The following is a 20,770-nucleotide window of genomic DNA, read 5'->3' on the forward strand; positions in this document are numbered from 1 at the left end:
AGGCCCTGGTATAGGATGAGCACCTGGGCCCCCCTGTCGGGCCCTCCCCCCTATGAATCGTGTGCGCTGTAAAATCTCCCCCTACCCAACCACCCACGATATCCATTATTGTGGCTCCGGTGGGCCCCAAGAGGGTGCGGCCCAGGTGCCATCGCACCCTCTGCACCCCTGGTAGTTACGCCACTGCTCATATGTTTATATGTAAATATTCTGAAAAGAAAAAGCCATGCTGTCCTACATTGACTAACTTTATGGAATAAATAAATTTTTTAAAGGAACAAATCATGTATCACACACACATATATAATCTGCATATCTGACTGTTTATTCAGAATCTGTATCTTATTTATCTTTTAAAGGTTGAATGAAGACATGACAGTGTGTGTGGCAGACTTTGGGCTCTCCAAAAAGATCTACAGTGGCGACTACTACCGCCAAGGCTGTGCTTCCAAACTTCCAGTAAAGTGGCTGGCTATGGAGAGCCTTGCGGACAATGTTTACACTGTGCACAGTGACGTGGTGAGTATTCTCGGTAGTATAAATCGATCTTTAGACTTATGGTATTGATTCAAATTATGCTAAGGACCGAGGTCTGATTCCTCTTCGGTCAGATGAAATGCTTCCCTAGCCAGTACAATATTGATGCCATTGTTATTTTTAGGAATACACAGCATGAGTCAGTTGGCTGCACAACATATCATTTCTGTGAAACTAATTTACTAAACTTACGCAACAACTTCCTTGGTTAATGTTTATAATTGCTATAGCCACAGCCCCTTTCTAGAGACTATTATCCCACTGTTACTATAGGCACCATCTCTCCCTACTATACCTGCTATCCCACAGTCACACTCCCTTCCCAGAGACTATTATCCACTGTTGCTATAGACACCATCTCTCCCTACTATACCTGCTATCCCACAGTCACACTCCCTTCCCAGAGACTATTATCCACTGTTACTATAGGCACCATCTCTCCCTACTATACCTGCTATCCCACAGTCACACTCCCTTCCCAGAGACTATTATCCCACTGTTACTATAGACACCATCTCTCCCTACTATACCTGCTATCCCACAGTCACACTCCCTTCCCAGAGACTATTATCCCACTGTTACTATAGACACCATCTCTCCCTACTATACCTGCTATCCCACAGTCACACTCCCTTCCCAGAGACTATTATCCCACTGTTACTATAGACACCATCTCTCCCTACTATACCTGCTATCCCACAGTCACACTCCCTTCCCAGAGACTATTATCCACTGTTACTATAGACACCATCTCTCCCTACTATACCTGCTATCCCACAGTCACACTCCCTTCCCAGAGACTATTATCCCACTGTTACTATAGGCACCAACTCTCCCTACTATACCTGTTATCCCACAGTCACACTCCCTTCCCAGAGACTATTATCCCCTCTGCTACTATAGGCATCATCTCGCCCCCACTGAACGCATCCCTTTTTTTAACACCCTGTGGAAACCATGTGGACTGCGCTGGTTTTATTTTTGAAAACGAAAGGAAATATATTTTTAAATATACATTTGACCACTCCACTCAGTTCCTTTATTGTTTTGCTCTCCTAGTGGGCATTTGGAGTGACTCTGTGGGAGATAGTGACTCGGGGACAGACTCCCTACGCTGGTGTGGAGAATTCCGAAATCTACAGCTACCTCATTGCTGGGAACAGACTGAAGCAGCCGCCGGACTGCCTGGATGAGCTGTAAGTAATGGGCCCACCTGCACAGCAGAGGTTACAGGCTGCCCTAGTTGCACAGGCATCTCTCTTTATGTTGTACTGCTGATGGATGCAAAGTCCAATGACAGAGATGATCAAAAAATAGCACATAATTAGAGCATCTGCTCCATCTCCAGTGCAGATTCTACTACTCATTAAAACATCAATTTATTCAGAATTTGCCGATGTGCCAGGAAACTGCTTGATAGGAAAATGTGCTCTGCAAACATTATGAGGTTCTCTGGTGCCACCTAGATAGGGATGAGGAGACTGACAGGCCACAATCTCTCAGGTGTAAAGCTGGTTCAAGTGGTGCAGTTAAAGGAGAAGGAAAGCTACAGAAGCAGTTTATTGCCAATAGATTAGCCACAATAGTGAAAGCTATAACACTATATTTATTCTGCAGAATGCTTTACCATACCTGAGTAATCAGCTCTTGAAGCTCTATCTGGTTGTTTAGGATAACAATTGCCATATTAGATTGGTGTGACATCACTTCCTGTCTCACTTATAGCTCTGGGCTCAGATTACAGGAGGGAGGGGGCGAGGAGCAAACTGAGCATGCTCAAGCCCTAGCCCTGGAGGTTTATCCCGAAAACAGGAAGTCTGATACAGAAGCCCATGAGTACACAATAGAAGGAAAGAAATGTGATGTTTCTTTTGACAGAGGACTCAAAGCAGCACTACTTTGAGGGTTTACTGGTGTATTTATATAGACCTTTCTGATAAAGCTTACTTAGTTTTAGCCTTCTCCTTTAAAGGATAAGTAAACCTTAAAAATAAGTGAATGTAAAATTGATGAGAGTGTTATTCTAAGAACTTTTTCAATGTACATTCATTATTTATTTTTTTCCAATTCCAAGATATTAAAGGTTAATATGAATGAATTTTGTAAGAAAGAATGTAATGAAAGAAAGAGTCTGCTCTGATGTTCTTCTGCTAATAAAAAAAAAATAGAAAAACATCAGAGCAGCCTCTTTCTTTCTCCTGACAACATCCATGACTACTTGAGCCGGGCCCCCCTTGAGACACCAAAGCTTTGCGGCCATTTTTGAAGTCCTGAAAAACCGAAATGCAGAAAAGCCGACAGCCGAACTCCCGAAGCAGCGAAAAGACCAAAAGCCACGGAGGCGAAGTTGAAGTCCTGAAACCACAAGTTCAATTCTACTGAACACCAATTTGTGTTTTTTTTGTTTGTATAAAAATGTATTATTTTAATATTCAATATTTTTTTAAAAAAATTTGGGGCTCCAATTTTTTTTAACTTATAAGGGGGGCCCTGGTTCCAAAGTTTTTTTTAAAAATATTTTTTGGGCCCCAATTTTTTTAACTTATAAGGGGGGCCCTGGCACCAATGTTTACCCTATCAACCAGGTGGTGGTTTGAATGAGGGGCTTGTATATGACTAGGGCCTGAATACAAGTGAATAAGTGAATAATAAAAAAAATAAAATTGTAGCCTCCCAGAGTATCAAAAATTATTTTGGCGGCCAGTTTTAGTTGCCAAGAATAGGCCATTCTATAAGGTGAACTACCCCTTTAACCTTTATATTTTCTTTTCATACTATTAGCAGTTTTACACTGCTAATATGATGATTTTGAACATTTGCGCAGTGCTGCAGTACTGGGTGACCATCAAAAGCATTAAGTATCTGATGCGGGAATAATCTCTGGACATTTTTCTGAAATAATTATTTTGCTCCTCATCACATTTTAAAGCCTATCAGCGAATAATTAAAAACTTTACAGAGTAATATCCAGAGATGCTTCCTGCATCAGCTAATTAACACTCCCGGCACCGTGACATAGCACTGCAATGATATGAACATTTTTATTTTAATCTATTTATTGTAGAGGGGGCTATACATTTTATTTCAAATAATTTTAATATTTAAATAATTTTAATATTTCAAAGATTTTAATATTTATGGGGCTACAGCGACACCTAGTGGTTCCATAGCAGTTGCTTCCAATATACGTTTGCAGCACTATAGTTATAGAGTTCTCTTACATTATGCTCATTAGTCAGTAATAATAATAATAATGATTTAGGGGGTTGTTTATCAAAGTCCGAATTTATCTCAATAATTTCTGCTAAAAACTCTGATCAAATCCACTCGTTTTTTTTTTTTTTGCACTTATTTATTATTACATTTTCCCAAGAATTTGCTTTACGGGAAAAAATCAGATTTTCGTGATTTTTTTTTTGGATTTGTCACGATTCGTTTTTCAGATTTTTCACCCAAAAACTCAGAAACTTTTAGGTATTGCACGAAACCCATCGCACATCAAAAAATCATTGAGACTTCTCCCATTGACTTCTGAGATGCCGTATTTTCAGATTCGATTTGTGATTTTTTAAAAGTCTGATTTTATAAAAAAAAAATAAAATCACAAAACTTTCGTGATTTTTGCATTCGGAGTTTTGTAAATAACCCCCATACTGTATAAGCATGTCCCTTTATGCAAGTTTAAAAAGTCCTCCCAGACATGGAATCTCCCAGGGCACTCAATTAATCACACAATTATCTATCAATGCAAATATATATATATATATATATATATATATATAATTCTTTTGTACCCTTGTATTGTACATTTCATTGTGATATATTGTTGCAATTCTATTTGTTTTAAATGTTATTTTTTTTGTAACCCAATGTGACAAGCCTGTATGTTAATATGTATCTAAATGGGTAAATTGGTAATTAGGCTACCCACTTGGGGATTGGCTTAGTGATGTATGTTGCTTTGATTGGTCCCACCCCTATATAAAAGCTGTACAGGGGTATGTCCATTAGACTATGAGTAAGTGCCCCAACAGGCACGAAACGCGTTAGGTCGTTTTTTTTTTACTATGTCCTAATAAATATTTTTGCATTTTTTAAATAACCTTGATTGTTTTTGGAGGGATTCACAACTATTGTTGCAATTTCTTGGATATGCATCTGTGGATTTGCTGGATTGCATAATTTATTGCAAACTTTTTGATTGTGGTAGCGCATACACTAGTTCCTGGCACCTGTTATTTCTGTTTTTGGAAAGGTGGCCTTAATAGGGCCGGGCCAAGCTGACCGTGCACCCTAGACTAGCCCCGCTCCCCCTCGCATGCCATAAAATTGGGGTGGGCAACGAAAGGGGAAATGTAAGGGGAGGAGAAAGACAGAGGGGTGAGCGACAGGGGTAGGCAAGAGCTGCAGACGGGAGCAAGTCCGAACTAATAATGAAAATGAAGGATTGGCAAATAGGCAGTAGAAAGAAAGCCATAATGAGTAACACTTATTAAGTGAACTGGTATAGGAGAAGTGTGTGAGAGCAATACAGTCATTTTTGTGGAACGCATATTTGGATTAAAATGTAACATCATGTGAATGGGAATTCTAACCCTGTACCATTTGCCATACTGATGTTACCAACATGTGACTCTCTTTTTTTCTATCTCTTCTTTTCAGATATGAGTTGATGTGCCAGTGCTGGATCACTAAGCCAAAGAGAAGACCCAGCTTCGTGGACCTAAAGCAGCGCTTAGAAGCTATTTGGGGGCGGCTGTCAATCCTATCTGCCAGTCAGGACGCATTGTACGTGAACCTTGGGGAGACTTGTGGAGCAGCCGCAGCTGTTTCTGGACTGCATTCTGCATTTTGCAGAGAGGAGGATTATTGTGCCGGCCCTTCACAGACATGTGACACATCTGCAATCACCAGCGACTATCGCTATATTGTGAACCCAGGGTGCCTTAGAGAAGGGAATGGGTGGTCTTCTAGTGCCCAGAATGGGGAAGCGCGTGGGCTTTTGCACGAAGAGGAGGAGGAGGAGGAAGAAGAAATGCAGGAAGAACAAGTAGTCATCACTCTTTAGCAAACACCTCTCATATATAGCATTGTACTTTGAGTTTGATTGTGATACCCTTTATGGACTACTAATCAAACAAACTAGAAAGTAGACTTGGATTTGCTTCCACAATTCTCATCTGTGTCTCATACCTCCTGGTCTCTTTTTTCCTCTAGTTCGGCACACTCTTGAAGGGCACCTGTTGGCAAAAAACATTTTTCCCCAACCAAAGGTGCGGGCTAATAAAGCCTGCACTCCAGTTCGGAGGAACAGTAGTTTTTAAGGTTAAAAAAAAATGCCCCCTGCCAGCGCTAGGCCACTGGGAGGGAGCCCCAAGAGTGGCCATGTTGGGGCACATAATAAGTGAATTCTGCGACTTGTTCATTATGCACATGCATGAGACGTCAGAAGATGCACAACATAGACAATCTATTGCATAAGCAGTCATTTTTTTCTAACAAATGCTTCCTCAACCTAACATTTATGTTTCCAGCTGCATCCAACGCATTCATGCTGTAAGTCACTGACAGATTTCACCTGCTCTAATAGGCTGATTCCAGCATTAGTCATCCTTTTGCTATGCACTCTTGGCAAACAGCAAGGCTGAGTTGTTTGCAGTAGGAAAGCAATGTTAGACCGAGGAAGTACACCAATGAAAAATGTAGCATCCACCACATTGTGGATTTATATTCATAAAAGGACAATTTTCCTTTACATTAGACACTAAGGGGCTGATTCACTATGGGTCGAATATCGAGGGTTAATTAACCCTCGATATTCGACTAGGAATTGAAATCCTTTGAATATCGAAGGATTTAGCGCAAATACTACGATCGTACGATCGAAGGATTATTCCTTCGATCGAACGGTTCGAAGGATTTTAATCCAACGATCGAAGGAATATCCTTCGATCAAAAAAAGTTAGGCAAGCCATCCCCATAAGCTAACATTGACTTCGGTAGCTTTTAGCTGCCGAACTAGGGGGTCGAAGTTTTTTTTAAAGAGACAGTACTTCGACTATCGAATGGTCGAATAGTCAAACGATTTTTACTACGAATCCTTCGATTCGTAGTCGAAGGTCGAAGTAGCCCATTCGATGGTCGAAGTAGCCCAAAAAAACCTTTGAAATTCGAAGTTTTTTTACTTCGAATCCTTCACTCGAATTTAGTGAATCGGCCCCATAGGGAACGGCATTCTGGATAATGAATTTCCAAATGATAGCTCCTATACCTGTATCCAAATGATATATTCGAATTATTATCGTTGATTTCCAGTTACAAACTATACATTAATTCTTCAGGCGAATTACATTGCCAAGACAAAAAACCAAATCCTTGTGCTACTGTTTGATGAACTGATGCTTTAGATCCGAGCTTCCGTTATATCTCCTTGGATATTATTTTAGTCTCTAAAGCTCAATGTTAGAGGTCCACTTAACGGTATCACAGCCTACAGAGTGAAAGCAACACGTTGTGCATCCAGTGCTCTCATGCTGAGCCCACCAACAACCAATCTAAATGCAATATCTGAAATACTTTGTTCAGGATCAGTGTTTTTTTTTTTTTTACGACTTTGGAATATATCAGAAAATGGGAAGCACTGATATCAATTGGTATTTTCTGGCATTACTTTGTACATGAATTCTTACCTTGGTAGAAACAGGGTGGCATGTGTCCCATTTACTTTTTATTGGATCCCCTTTTCCAGCTAAGTGAACCAATTCTATATCGTTGCTCCAGATCTTATCAATTTTAATATTTTGCTAGATAATGTGATTTTTTTCAGTCCATTAGCAGGAAGAAGGACTTCTAAGGCATGTGTGTGATACATCTAATGCTTCTATCAATAAAAAGGACTGAAAGAAAATAGTGAGTGTGTGCAGCCGAGCAGCTTACACTTTAAAGGCTTATTCCTAAGTGTCAGCATTGTATTGTAAAGCCATTCCATATAATTAGTTACAGATTCTTTACTTGTCCATTTACAGAACAGATGACTTATTCCCCTCCAAGCATATGCTGAAATAAGGCTCCCGGAATAATTCAGCATTCTGAATCTTCATTTACTGCTGTGGATAGGAATGTTCAAACCGTCCCTAAACAAACCCGAAACAATCAAACTTATGAACAGCAGGGGGAGCCCCCGCTCAAGCAGCTTTGTTTGTTTCCCTGTAGAGCAGTCGGTGTTGATAGGAATTGTCAGACGGTCCCTAACTGCTCTGCAGGGAAACAATCATACTTATGAACAGCAGGGGGAGCCCCCGCCTTACTTCCCAGCCATGCAGAACTCAAGCAGCTTTGTTTGTTTCCCTGTAGAGCAGTTGGCGACTGTGTAGAGATTTGTATTGGATTTTATTTTTGCCTTTACATCCCTTTACTGTTTCCAACTCCAGCTGCAGGGACAAAGATCATGGAGCCAGATTTAAACAGATAAACTGGGATTTTATTTGGAGGATTATTTTGCTGCAGTCACTGGTTCTGCAGAGTTGGAGAAAGTTTTTTATTAAACAATATAAAAACTTTAAAATCCACATTAGATTACATGACAACACAGGACCCAGTGCAGTCTGTATATTCTGATTATTAATCAGTGTATCGGCTTCTGTCAGATATTATATGAATTGTGCTGTTTTGATCATTTATGACGATCCCTAAGCAGCCCAGATCACACTGAGCATGTGCACAGTCTTGGTCTTGCAAAGATGTTTAACAAAGTTACAAGATGGTGACCCCCTGTGGCCAACTTTGAAAGCATAAATTATTTATTTGATTAGGCTTGTGGTGCAGTAAGTTCAAAACACAGGGTTGCACTGGAGATACGATCATTTTTTACATTTCCCGTGCACCAATCCCCATTGCTCCATTCCAGATGATGAAAATTTGCACGAATAAAGGGGAGGGGACAGGGGCGATGAGCGGCAGTGGGCCTAAGGGCGCCCACTATGTAAATCTGGCCCTGACCATAGTGTTGGGCTTGTATAGGAATTCTATCTAATACCCTAGTTATGTCTGCCTTACTGCTGCATGAAAAATATACAAACTATACAAATATGTAACCAGTATATGCAGTGTTTTAAATACGTTGAATGAGCTGATGCACGGTGGGCCCAGGGTGCACACGCCCCAGACCTTTAGCAAAGGGAGCAAACACCAGTCTGGCACAAGCCTGGACCCACACAATTGTAAAGCCGGAGTCAGATTTGTAAAACGTTAAAAGGCTTACACTTTGTTCTCCATAATTAAGAACCAAGGCCTGACGCGTTTCGTGTCTATCAGGGACACTTAGTTGACACAGTGTTCAGACCTCTAGAGACTTTGGGGAAGATTCCCTAAAGGGCAAAGTGACTAACGCTAGTGAAAATTCACCAACGTGACGTCATTTCGAAACTTCACCGATTTTCTAACGGGCACAGGCGTCGCTTCGCTAGCGAAGGAGAGAGGCGCTAGTGTTGCTTCGCACTTTCATGCCAGGCGAATTTTCGTTCTGGCAAACATACGTAACTCCGCAAATTCAATAAGATGTGGATTTTACTGAACGTTACCTCATTCGCCAGACTTAACTTCGCCAGCTCAGACCAGGCGAAGTGCAATGGAGTGCATAGGACTTCCTCAATTTTTAGTGCAAAAATTTTGTAAGTCCCAAAAAACGCTGGCATCTTTTCCTTTTTTCAGTGATAGCCTGCAAAGGAACGTAGAAATTTTTTTCCCCCCTAACATATGGCACATAAACTATACACTGGGCTCATGTGTAGGGCAATATAACAACTCTTTTGTCTTTATTAAGGTTCCCTGGACTTGTGAAATGTAATGTATTTGCCGTAACTTTATAATTTCCCACTGTATGCAAATAAGGCAACTCTAGCGCAACTTCGGTTTGATTGCCGAAGTAACGCTAGCAAAAATTCGCCAGCATTCGGCGCCCTGGACACAACTTCACACTTTAGTGAATTGGCGTTGTCCTAGCGAATTTGCGCCGGGCGAAGTGTTGCGATGGCTGATAAGCCGTCACTGGTGAATTTCGCCATTAAGGGAATTTGCCCCTTTGCACTTATTATTCTATTGCTCCAATGAAATGCTGCTTTATTTTGTAGAATTCGCATACACAACACTGAAAAAACAAAGAGTTTAAGATATTAGGAAACTGCATGTGTTCTTCCCAAAACAAATTGTGCCCTCGCTTTCTGTTCATCTGATAAACTTGACTTCAAGGCTGCTGTGAAATATGGAATGATGTTACTTGTAACAAGTTATCTCTGCATAAATAGGCTGTTCCCACAGATAATATAGATACATGGACTTCAAATATTTCAATTATGCAGATATGGGGAAAACTGCTAGCGACATTATCATTGAAATGTATTTATAAATTATTAAAAACGAAGCTTTGTATAAAAAAAAAGTGACAAATACAGATTATTTTTAAAATATTTGTTCAAACAGCTACTAGTGTAACTGTGCTCATGTCTATTGTGTGCTCAAAATTTGCTCTAGAAAACATGGAGTGAAAGATAAAGTCAGGCAGCTCATGGATACTAAAAACAAAACACACAATTTTTAAAGGGAATGTCAACCCAAGAAATAATTTTTGTCTAATAAAAGAAAATGTATTTCTTAGCAATTTTGCAATAGACATGCTCCACCACCCCAAACTCTGATGTGGTGGAGCAGGAGTCTGAGGCTGAAGGCCAACTTGGGTAGTTGAGAAGTGAGTCCCTGTTTGTCCTCGTAGAAAACTGTGGTTGGTTATCAGTTAGGGTAGATTTGAGGTAAGTATGCATTTGCTATACTAAACTATTCTTGGAACTATAACGGACATACCAGTATTTTCCTATATCTGTAACTTTGATTCTCCTTAGCATATCACAACATATGTCTATTTTACATGGCTCTGTAAAGTTTTCTTAGCATTGTTGCTTAAAGGGATACTGTCATGGGGAAAAAATTTTTTTCAAAATGAATCAGTTAATAGTGCTGCTCCAGCAGAATTCTGCACTGAAATCCATTTCTCAAAAGAGCAAACTTTTGAAATCTGACATGGGGCTAGACATATTGTCAATTTCCCAGCTGCCCCTGGTCATGTGACTTGTGCCTGCACTTTAGGAGAGAAATGCTTTCTGGCAGGCTGCTGTTTTTCCTTCTCAATGTAACTGAATGTGTCTCAGTGAGACATGGGTTTTTACTGTTGAGTGTTGTTCTTAGATCTACCAGGCAGCTGTTATCTTGTGTTAGGGAGCTGCTATCTGGTTACCTTCCCATTGTTCTTTTGTTTGGCTACTGGGGGGGGGGGAAGGGAGGGGGGTGATATCACTCCAACTTGCAGTACAGCAGTAAAGAGTGATTGAAGTTTATCAGTGCACAAGTCACATGACTTGGGGCAGCTGGGAAATTGACAAAATGTCTAGCCCCATGTCAGATTTCAAAATTGAATATAAAAAAATCTGTTTGCTCTTTTGAGAAATGGATTTCAGTGCAGAATTCTGCTGGAGCAGCACTATTAACTGATTCATTTTGAAAAAAATGTTTTTTCCCCATGACAGTATCCCTTTAAGTGCGGTGCAACGTTTCAGGGCCGCGCCCCTTTCTCAAGCCCCAAAACGTTGCACCGCACTTACGCATTAAAAATTTGTGCATGGTTTAACCAGCAACAAGATTATTGTGTGCCAGCGTGTTTCTATTCCATTCACTGGATGTTGCTGTTGCGTCTATCGTTGGGCGCCAAGTTACCTGTTTCTCTGTTGGCACGGGTGTGCAAGTACTCTTCCTTTTTCAGTCTACAAGGCACATTTACTAAGCTAGAGTGAAGGATTCGAAGTAAAAAAAACTTTCGAATTTCGACGGTTTTTTATGGGTACTTCGACCATCGAATTGGCTACTTCGACCTTCGACTACGACTTCGAATCGAACGATTCAAACTAAAAATCGTTCGAGTATTCGACCATTCGATATTCGAAGTCGAAGGATTTTACTTTGATGGTCGAATATCGAGGGTTAATTAACCCTCGATATTCGACCCTTAGTAAATGTGCCCCTACTTGTCCCCATCTGTTCTGAAAAGCAAACTCCCAGCAGTCTTAGTAAGTGTAGTTCACAGCAGGTTAAAAGGTGACAAACTTGACACATAGGGGGAAATTCACTAAAGGGCAAACTTTTGCCTCCGAAGGCTCTGCCACGTTTTGCGCCACTTTGTCAGACGTTAATTCACAGCGCATACGATAATCCATCAAAATGCGAAGTTAAGTCTCGGCAGCCGAACGCCGGGGAAGTGTAGCTAGTGTAAATTCGTCAGCGAGAGCATTTCATAGCGAACTTTCGCTAACGTTCATTTCTGCCTAGTGAAACTCCGTTGGTACGCTTACGCGTAGCTCAATTTGAATAGGCCGGGTACATCCTAAAACAAATGTGGCATGCCCCTCAAAATAAATAAATATTAAAACAAAAATATTTAACAGTTACAACTTTTAAACACAAACACAAGAATCCCCAGACAACTGTTGGCATTGTGGTGGGAGTCAGGCCCGGACTGGCAATCTGTGGGTTCGGGCAAATGCCAGAGGGGCTGCTATAAGGTGCCATAGAAAGTCAGTATTTAGTGGGCTGGTGGGGACTGTTTGGGCCTCTGTGTGGACTGATTGGGCCTCTGTGTACCTGAAATGCCAGGGCCTGTTTTGACTCTCAGTCTGCTGGAACTACACGGTGCGCGTCCTTTCCGATCTGACGCGATGAGAGGTAGTGCAGTCGTTATGTCAGATGCGCCAAATCTAATGTAAGTAATACATGTCACATCTACAAACTGATTGCATCTGACACGACTTTTGGCTGAAGATGCAACATGCAGTGCTTGCATCCCACATTAGTGTCGTATGCAATCAATTTGCAGATGCGACATTTGTATTACTTACATTAGATTTGGGCGCTTCCAATGGGACGCCTGCGCTTCCTCTCATCGCGTCGGATCTGAAGGACGCGCACCATGTACTTCAGCCCTTTCAGACGCTGCCCTCACTGAGAACTGTTGTTTTCTTTGGGGCCCAATGCATTTGCAACTATGTGCATCCCCTAAAATAGGTTTTCTGAACCTTCTTTTCTGAACAATCAGCTTTACACACCAAGAATGTAGAATGCATCGTCTTGTTTTAGTTTCAATTTTCCTTTGCAGAGATATCACTGCATTCAGTTAAAAAGGGTGCCACAGAGTCTTGCAGGGAAGACATTGGGTTCTGTTTTTCAATGTCTTAGCTAAAATGGTTTATTTCTGCGGCTGCCCTACTGATAGTTGTGCCAGTCAAGTGCTACACAAGCCAGTCAGGAGTCCTCTCAGATTATCTCCATATACAGCTGCCAATGTAATTGTGAGGGTGGCTTCCCAAGTCCGATTCCCTTCTCTGCCCGACTCTCTGCTTATTAGCGCATCTTTTCAGCTTCTGTGCATGTGCGCAAACTCCATTTCGCGCATGCGCACGTGAGCACAGATTGGCTGGCTTGCCTAGGGCACCTGCCCAGCGTGGCCCGGGTCTGGCCAGAGGGGCTGTCATAAAATGTTATAGAAAGTCACTATTTCGTGGGCTGGCGTGGAGCTGAGTGGGACTCTCTGTATTTGGAATGCCAGGGCCTATTTTGACTCCCAGTCCAGACCTGGACTAATCTCCCCAAACTGCCTCCCGCCGGCTAGATTCTAAATCTCCAGTGGGATAGCACTCAGAGCACTTCGTTTTCCGAAGTCGCCCGAAGTTTCCTCGTTAGGCGACTTTGGGCACATCGATTGCCCTCCCGCCAGCGATTTACATTCTACCCGGCTGGAGGCAGTTCGAGGAAATTAGTCTCCCCGATGAAGAGGAAGTTTGTCGCTGGGCGACTAATCTCCCACGAATCTGATCGTTCTTCTCTGCCCTTACTAAAGCTGGCCATAGATGCTGAGATTTTTAAAAGATCCGATCCTCATCGTGAGACCACGATTTTCTCGGAACGATCTTACGAATTGACCATCAACTAAAAAGACCAATTTGCCAGGAAAACAAAGGGGAGCTGCCTGCTTGGCCCTGCAAACATAGATACATTGCACTGGGACCGACAAAGATTTTTTAACCTGGCCGATCAATTGCCGGCGGGAAACCGGGAAAAAACCCGGATCGATAGACGGCGCTCCTCCCCTTCCCCTGCCTGATTGTGTAAGAAAAGCCCGGCACGGTACTTGAAGCAGTTGTGCGCCGGCAGGGAGGGACAGAGGGAGCCCGGTGGGGAGCCCTGCCACTGTGATGGGGGAGCGGCGGGGGGGACGTGGCGGGGGGGCCCTTATGTGTCAGCCCTGGTGGGCTCCTCTGACCCCCTGCAGTCTGACCCTGGGCCCAGCTCTGCTAGCCACAGATCTGTCCTGACCTCCCCTGCCCCTTGGCATAAGGAAGCAGACATGCGCCGGTGGGGGGAGGGGGAGTCCCAAGACTGTGGCAGAGCCGCAGAGAGGTGCCCTGCTACGGGGGAGCGGCGGGGGTCCCTGCTACTGGGGGGCAGGGCCCTGATGTGTCAGCCCCGGTGGGCCCTGACCCCCCCAGTCCGACCCTGCTGACAGATGTCGGCCTAAAAATCGTAAGATGTACGATCGTTCAAATCCCACTAACCGCATTAAATTTCGAAGGATTGGTCGGACTTCGCTAAAATTTGGTCGTTCGACGAGAAAAATCTTTGCGTCTATGGGGAGCTTCACATTGGAGATAAATATCTCTGGAGATGTTGCCCATGGCAACCAATCAGCAATTAGATTTAAACAGCCGCCTAGAAGTTAGAAAACAAAAGCAAAGATCTGATTGGTTGCTATGGGCAACATCTCCACAAAAAACTCTGCAGATATTTATACTCAATGTAAACAGAAGTGCCTTTATCCAATCCCCCAAGTTTTTAAAAAAAAAAAAACAGAGTTTGCACACACAGCTTGTGGTGAGAGACGGTATTGTTTGTGCGCGCTGGGCTTCCGTAGTTCTGAAGCTGAGTCGCTCCCTCCTACTCACTGCAGGCAGTTGGATAGACTGGGACTAGGAATCAATGCGCCCTGCGAGCGGCGGGGGAGACAGTGAGACCGGCAGGTACGTGTCACAGAACTGGAAGCGAGTGGATCCGCCTGATATTAAGTGCAGCGCGCCGTGTAAATGTATTTACCTGTTGGACTACATCTCCCAGGAGCCACTGTTGGAGTATGTGAAGCAACTGGAGAGCCGCACAGAGAGATCTGACAGCAGATGTGTGTGTGGGACTGACTGATACTGGTGTGAGTTCTATGTGAGTTCTATGAGCTGTTGGTGTTTGGGGAACTAATAACAATGACAGAAAGTCACAGGGTTATGGGGCCAAATCATATTAGAATCACAATTAACAGGGTTGTAGCTGATTCTTATCCAGTACAGCTGCTTGTATTTGCTTATTTTTAAGTGTTGCTCTTATATGGGAATCATAATATAAACAGTTATTACATTTTGGAAGTAAAAAGAGGGACAAAAATTTTTTTCCCCGAGTAGCGCAGAAATTTTTGACCACACCCCTTTCTGTGGCCACACCCCCTAATTACCATGTTTGTTTTACAAAATTTGGCAGGTTGTGAAAATATTTCTCCTTATCTAAACTGTGTTTTTGTGTCTCAAAATTGTTACAAAGTATCTTATTTGCACCTGTTAGCTGTTCTGGGCTCTCTGCTAAAAGCCAATTAAGTGAGAAACTTTGTTTCTTTTTCTGGCTGTTCAGTGCAGAGAAAAGAGGGACTTTCCAGTACAAATGAGGGACTGCGGGTTGAGCTGTCAAAAGAGGGACTGTCCCTCCGAAAAAGGGACAGTTGGGAGGTATGCCCCCGTGTGTATAAATATCAGTCCCCTTTAAGGGCAGAGACACACGCTCCGATATAAGTCGCCCAGAGATAAATCTCCTCTTCTTCGGAGCGACTAATCTCCCCGAACTGCCTCCTGCCGGCTAGAATGTAAATCACCGGCGGGATGGTAATGGAATCTCTTCGTTTTCCTAAGTCGCCCAAAGTTGCCTCCCGCCGGCGATTTCGATTTTAGCCGGCGGGAGGCAGTTCGGGGAGATTAGTTGCCCTGGAGAAGAGGCGATCTGTCTCCGGGCAACTAATCTCCCCGAATCTGAGCGTGTGTCTCTGCCCTTGATAGCTAATCCTATTGGTATTTATGTACAGCGCTTCGAATTTCCTCTAGTGCCGGGTTCCCCAAAATTAGATCGGGATCTACCAGTAGACCTTTAAGCTCCCCATAGACGCGACGATTCTTCTTGCCGAACGACCGATTTTAGCGAAGTCCAACCAATCCTTCGAAATTATCATGCGGTTAGTGGGATTCGAACGATCGGACATCTTACGATTTTTCGGCCGCCATCTGTCAGGATTTTTTGATCGTCCAGGTCAAAAAATCTTTGTCGGTCCCAGTGCAATGTATCTGTGTTTGCAGGGCCAAGCAGGCAGCTCCCCTTTGTTTTCCTGGCAAATTGGTCTTTTTAGTTGATGGTAAATTCGTACGATCGTTTCGAGAAAATCGTGGTCTCACGATGAGGATCTGATCTTTTAAAAATCTCAACATCTATGGCCAGCTTTAGCTGCTGATCACTAGATCTCAAGACACTGTCAACTAACAGCTTGTCTAAATAAATCTCCTATTTCATGCTTTTCATTCAGATATTTATTATGTTATGGTTACATAAGAAATAGTTGTTATAAAATAAATATAGCAATATAAAGTCTCTTATAAATCGATATAATATTTAAGTAATATTTTCCATGGAACTGAATAACAGTGATATTATGGATGTAGATCATAATGGGACAATATCACTAAAAGTAGACCTTGTATCGGTAAAGTACGGACACTCCTGCCTAACTGGAAACAACCTTAGAGGAGGGGAACACGGGCAGATTTGGGGAGATTTAGTCGCCCAGCGACTAATCGCCTCTTTCTCCCCGAACTGCCTTCCGCCTGCTATAATGAGAAAACAGCAGCGCAATGATTTCCGAAGTTGTCTCACGAGTAAACTTCGGGCGACTTCGGAAACCGGAGCGTCGCGAGTGCATTGCCGCAGGCGATTTTTCATTTTAGCAGGCGAAAGTCAGTTTGGGGAATGAATCACCAGTGCAAGAGTAGCAAAGGAAAGACAGAGATTGCTTTTGCAGGATTTTAGATTTGTGAGAAAATAAATAAAAATGATTACTTTATATTGAAAAGTTACTTAGAATTGCATTTTCTTTCTTTTGACAATGCTGTTTTTGACCTCACTTTTCCTTTGCTGCGTCCTCCATCTCTCAGGCAAACGAGTGGTACAATTCATACGTGAGGCTACCTTACTTGGGTACCCCCAGGAATTCAGAGTCGTTTTGCATAGCATGGGTTAACCCTTTTGTTTGCAGCTTGGGATGTAATCCTCTCTCTACGCTGTGGTTACTCCACTGGGGTAAAGTAGTTAATATGGCATTTTTCGAAAGCATTGTTCCTGTGTGTGTGATTACCCAGCTTTGGGATATGGGATACCAGTGCTCTGCTTTACTTTAAATCTCCATTGCAGCTCCCTAACGCCTGCTCTTGTATGTCTGTGTGTTATTTTAGGTTGCTCCTGTGAAATTTGACAGCGGATCACCCCCTTCCCCTCCTCCTCACCTCCCCTTCTATTTGGAAACAAAAGCCTTGCAGCATGGGAAGTGACACTTGCTCCCAGACATGCTGACAGTCGGAGGAACTTGGAACCTGGGCCATGCACAACCAAGTGGTACCAGAGGTCCAGTTTTACTTTAGCACGCTTGCATGGACAGAAGGGCCTTTTATATTGTGCTTTTTAGCAGAAGAGACGGATTAGTGCACCTGAAGTATGGCAACTATAGAAAGTGGAGCGACTATCACCAGCCGCCTGAAAAACCTGCTGCGCTCTCCATCCATCAAGCTGAGAAGACACAAGGCTGGGGCCAAGAAAGAAGACATAAGCACCAAGGTAGGATGATTGCAGCTGCATTCATGTGTTTGGCTCAGCTAGCCATGAACTGTGGCCCCAAGGTCACAGACTGATTATTTTAGGGATTCTGCTAAGGGCAGTGAGGAAAGTGCAAAAAATGCACATTGTACCGTTTTGCACTCTTGTAAGTGACCCATTATGTCTAATTGCAGTGGTGAAAAATTGCCCAGTGTTGGTTATTGAGCTTGGCACATTTAATTACATCACAAGGCTCCTTTCTTAATTTTTTATTAAGGATAACGATGCTGCTCCAAAACATCAAGCATCAAGTCTTTTTATTGTTGCTCTCCCCTAATCTATAAAGCATAGATCTCTATGGGAAGTGGTGAGCAGCATATAGGGGTATTCAGACTGCTTTTTCATGCACCATCTGACTTAATCTGGGCATATTTCTAGAGATCTGGTTGTTTGGAAAGGTCACCAGATTTGTGGGCCTTATAGTAATAATATATTCACCCACATCCTTTGGCTCCCAGGAAAATGATTGTATTATAATGGGGTCCTAGGGAGATTTTTCTGAAGAATACTGTAGTAGTGGTTCAATACACTTTGTCAGAAGCGATTTCTAGCCTGTCCGATGGATAGATTTCAGCCGGATGTTGCCAGGCAGGCTGTTGGGAAGGCCTAATATACAGGTTAATGTCTCTTGATCTGGCTTTAATTGCAAACTTGTTTCTGTTTAGCAGTAAAACAATGCCGTTTTTACTTGTGGTGGGTGCGGGACAGTTATTAAAATGCTGGTTCACCTTTGTTACCTTTTAGTATGTTATAGAATGACTGATTCTAAGTAAGCTTTCATTTGGCCTTCATTTTGTTTATAATGTTTTAATTATTTGCCCTCAAACTTTTGAACGGGGGATCACTGACCCCATCTAAAAAAAACAATGCCTTGTAAACTACGAATTTATTGGTATTGTTTCTTATTACTCCTCTTTCTTTCCGGGCTCTTTATTTTCATTTTCTTGTCTCCTATTCAAATCAATACATGAGGATAAGCTCAAATGATACTAAAGGGCACCTTTCTCCTAAAAATAGTTTCCCCCTCAGTAGGTGCTGGCTATTCATAAGTAAAATCCCACTATCGAGTGCTCTGCCCTAGAGTCCTGCGCAGAACCAATTTATGAGTCCCGGACCTGACCCGAACTGCAAGCCGCTTATTTTGATCCGATACTCGTCCCCGACCCGCTATTGCCTTGTCCGCAACCCACTGACCACTATTATACAGAAAGTGCTGTTGCTGCAAACTGGAAGTGGCATCATCAACAGTGGGCGGGGACAGAAAAAAGTTTTGTAAAACATAGACAATATAACATGAGATAAGAAATTTAGTCAAGACCAACATCTATACCGGCACCCGAAAATACTACCCTCATCCTACAGTGTACCCGACCCACTGCAGGACTCTACTCTGGCCCCTGCACTGGGAAGGAGCTACTGGTGCACATGGCCATGTTGGGACATGCACGTTCGTGTGACCTAGATCAGTAGACACTTCTCTTGATCTTATGTCATATGCATGCACATCGATCAAGCTATCATGGGAGTTTTAGATTGTCATGTTTTGTGGGCATGGATATTGGGGGTTGATGCAAATGTAAAGTATTCATTTTGCCTTTGGCATTTTAAAAAAAGACATTTATCCAAACATAGGAATCGGCTGCAATAGGGGTGAGTGAGAACAGGGTGTTGGTGACGTACCTACATCCAGCTCACGGGTTTGTTGAAAGCTTCATGAAGTCAATCCCATGCAACCACGAAAGCAAAATTGCTCTGGTAGGAACTAATGAGCAAGAACTGGGAATAACAGAAATTGGTTTTGAAGTGAACTTAAAATGTGTTAAACTGATTCTCAGACTAAGTGCTGCTGGTAACAGCTAAAAATAATGTTACAGATAGTGAAAAATGCCTCACGTTTATGCTGTTACTATACTCTGCCTCTCTTATAGAACATGAAATTGCAGCCTTGACTTGTCCTTAGCTAATTTCAGATGTGCCAGCCTGATCCTGCCATAGAATTCTCCTACAGGCATCAATACACCATCGTGACCAGATCTCCACGAGTTTAGGGAAACATGGATCTTTCAAGTAAAGTGATCAGGAACAAATAAAATGCTTGTATAAAATCCTTTATCCACTGGGGAGAAATCAAAGAATTAATTCTGCTTTAAATTCGATGGATTATTCTCTCATCTTTATTCCATTCATGGAGAGCAGAAAGCAAAAGGAAGAAAATGCAAGTCAGCTGGATGTAATATAAATGCCTTTGTGAGCTTGCTAAAGTCCATCCAAGTATCATTATGTCCTTAGATACAGACTTATTTTTGTGTACTAAAGATATATATTTATATGCAGAATGTTAAAAAAAAAATCCTTCAATACAGTTGCCTCCAAGCCAGTAACATTACTCTACCCCGATATAAACCTTTTTATTTTTGTATAGGCTTGATTTAAGGTGAATGTCAGTCCTGTATTTGTAGCCACCAGACATTGCCGTCACCACTCAGATTTCAAGTTTTATGGGCCATGTTTCATTGCTCTTGTTGTTTTAATGACCCCTGGGGAAAAAACCCTATATATATAAACAGAAAGGTTAGTGTTAGGCTATTTTGGGAACTGCCATACAGGCAGGGCCGCCATTAGAAATCACGGGGCCCCGTACAACAAAATGTTCAGGGCCCCCAAGCCCTACCCCAGATCCCGCCCACTCCACACTACAGTTAAAAGACCACATAGACATCAGTGCTAAAAAAAGGTACCCCCCCCACACACACAAGTTATAAAAAGCTATTGATGGTCAGGCCCCCTTATAAGTTAAAAAAAACTGTGGTGCCAGGGCCCCCATAAATTTTTTTTTAAAAAAAACATTGGTGATCAGGGGCCCCCCTGCAAGTATATAAAAAAAAAATTGGCCAGATCCCCCAAAGTTTTTTAAAAAATTGCTTGCCAGGGTTTTGTGTCTAAGGGGGGGTCCAGCCATGCTTCACTTACTTGATTAGCCGGACCCCCTGCCTTCATCGTGGTGCACAGAAGATTTTCTCCTATTAAGATTTCCCTCGTGGTCCTTTAAGAACAAGTCCCGGTAAAGCTGTACAGGGATTGGATAAGGGGATCCAATCTCAATGCAGATTTACCGGGACTTATTCTTAAAGGACCAATGGGGTTAAGGAAATCTTAATAGGCGAAAAGCTTCGTGCACAGAGCTGCTGTCCAG

The 20,770-nt window shown here is 42.5% G+C and overlaps 2 protein-coding genes across 5 annotated transcripts in view; both read left to right on the forward strand.

Annotated features, from left to right (window-relative positions):
* The window catches only part of tyro3.S (TYRO3 protein tyrosine kinase S homeolog), a 73,818-nt gene extending 67,454 nt beyond the window's left edge, over positions 1–6,364 (forward strand). For both annotated transcript variants that reach the window (XM_041574922.1, XM_041574921.1), the window contains 3 exons: positions 360–519; positions 1,597–1,733; positions 5,200–6,364. In XM_041574922.1, the coding sequence (XP_041430856.1) occupies positions 360–519; positions 1,597–1,733; positions 5,200–5,605 (703 nt within the window). In that variant the 3' untranslated portion in view covers positions 5,606–6,364. The remainder of the gene's footprint in view (positions 1–359; positions 520–1,596; positions 1,734–5,199) is intronic.
* An 8,129-nt stretch (positions 6,365–14,493) lies between these two features.
* Positions 14,494–20,770, forward strand: part of mapkbp1.S (mitogen-activated protein kinase binding protein 1 S homeolog) — a 79,177-nt gene continuing 72,900 nt past the window's right edge. Inside the window, exons 1-2 of one of the 3 annotated variants that reach the window (XM_018232260.2) lie at positions 14,494–14,841; positions 17,160–17,538. In XM_018232260.2, the coding sequence (XP_018087749.1) occupies positions 17,419–17,538 (120 nt within the window). In that variant the 5' untranslated portion in view covers positions 14,494–14,841; positions 17,160–17,418. The remainder of the gene's footprint in view (positions 14,842–17,159; positions 17,539–20,770) is intronic. The other 2 variants (XM_018232259.2, XM_018232261.2) reach the window with 2 other exon arrangements.

Source organism: Xenopus laevis, chromosome 8S (genome assembly GCF_017654675.1).
Source record: "Xenopus laevis strain J_2021 chromosome 8S, Xenopus_laevis_v10.1, whole genome shotgun sequence".
Classification (NCBI taxonomy): Eukaryota; Metazoa; Chordata; class Amphibia; order Anura; family Pipidae; genus Xenopus; species Xenopus laevis.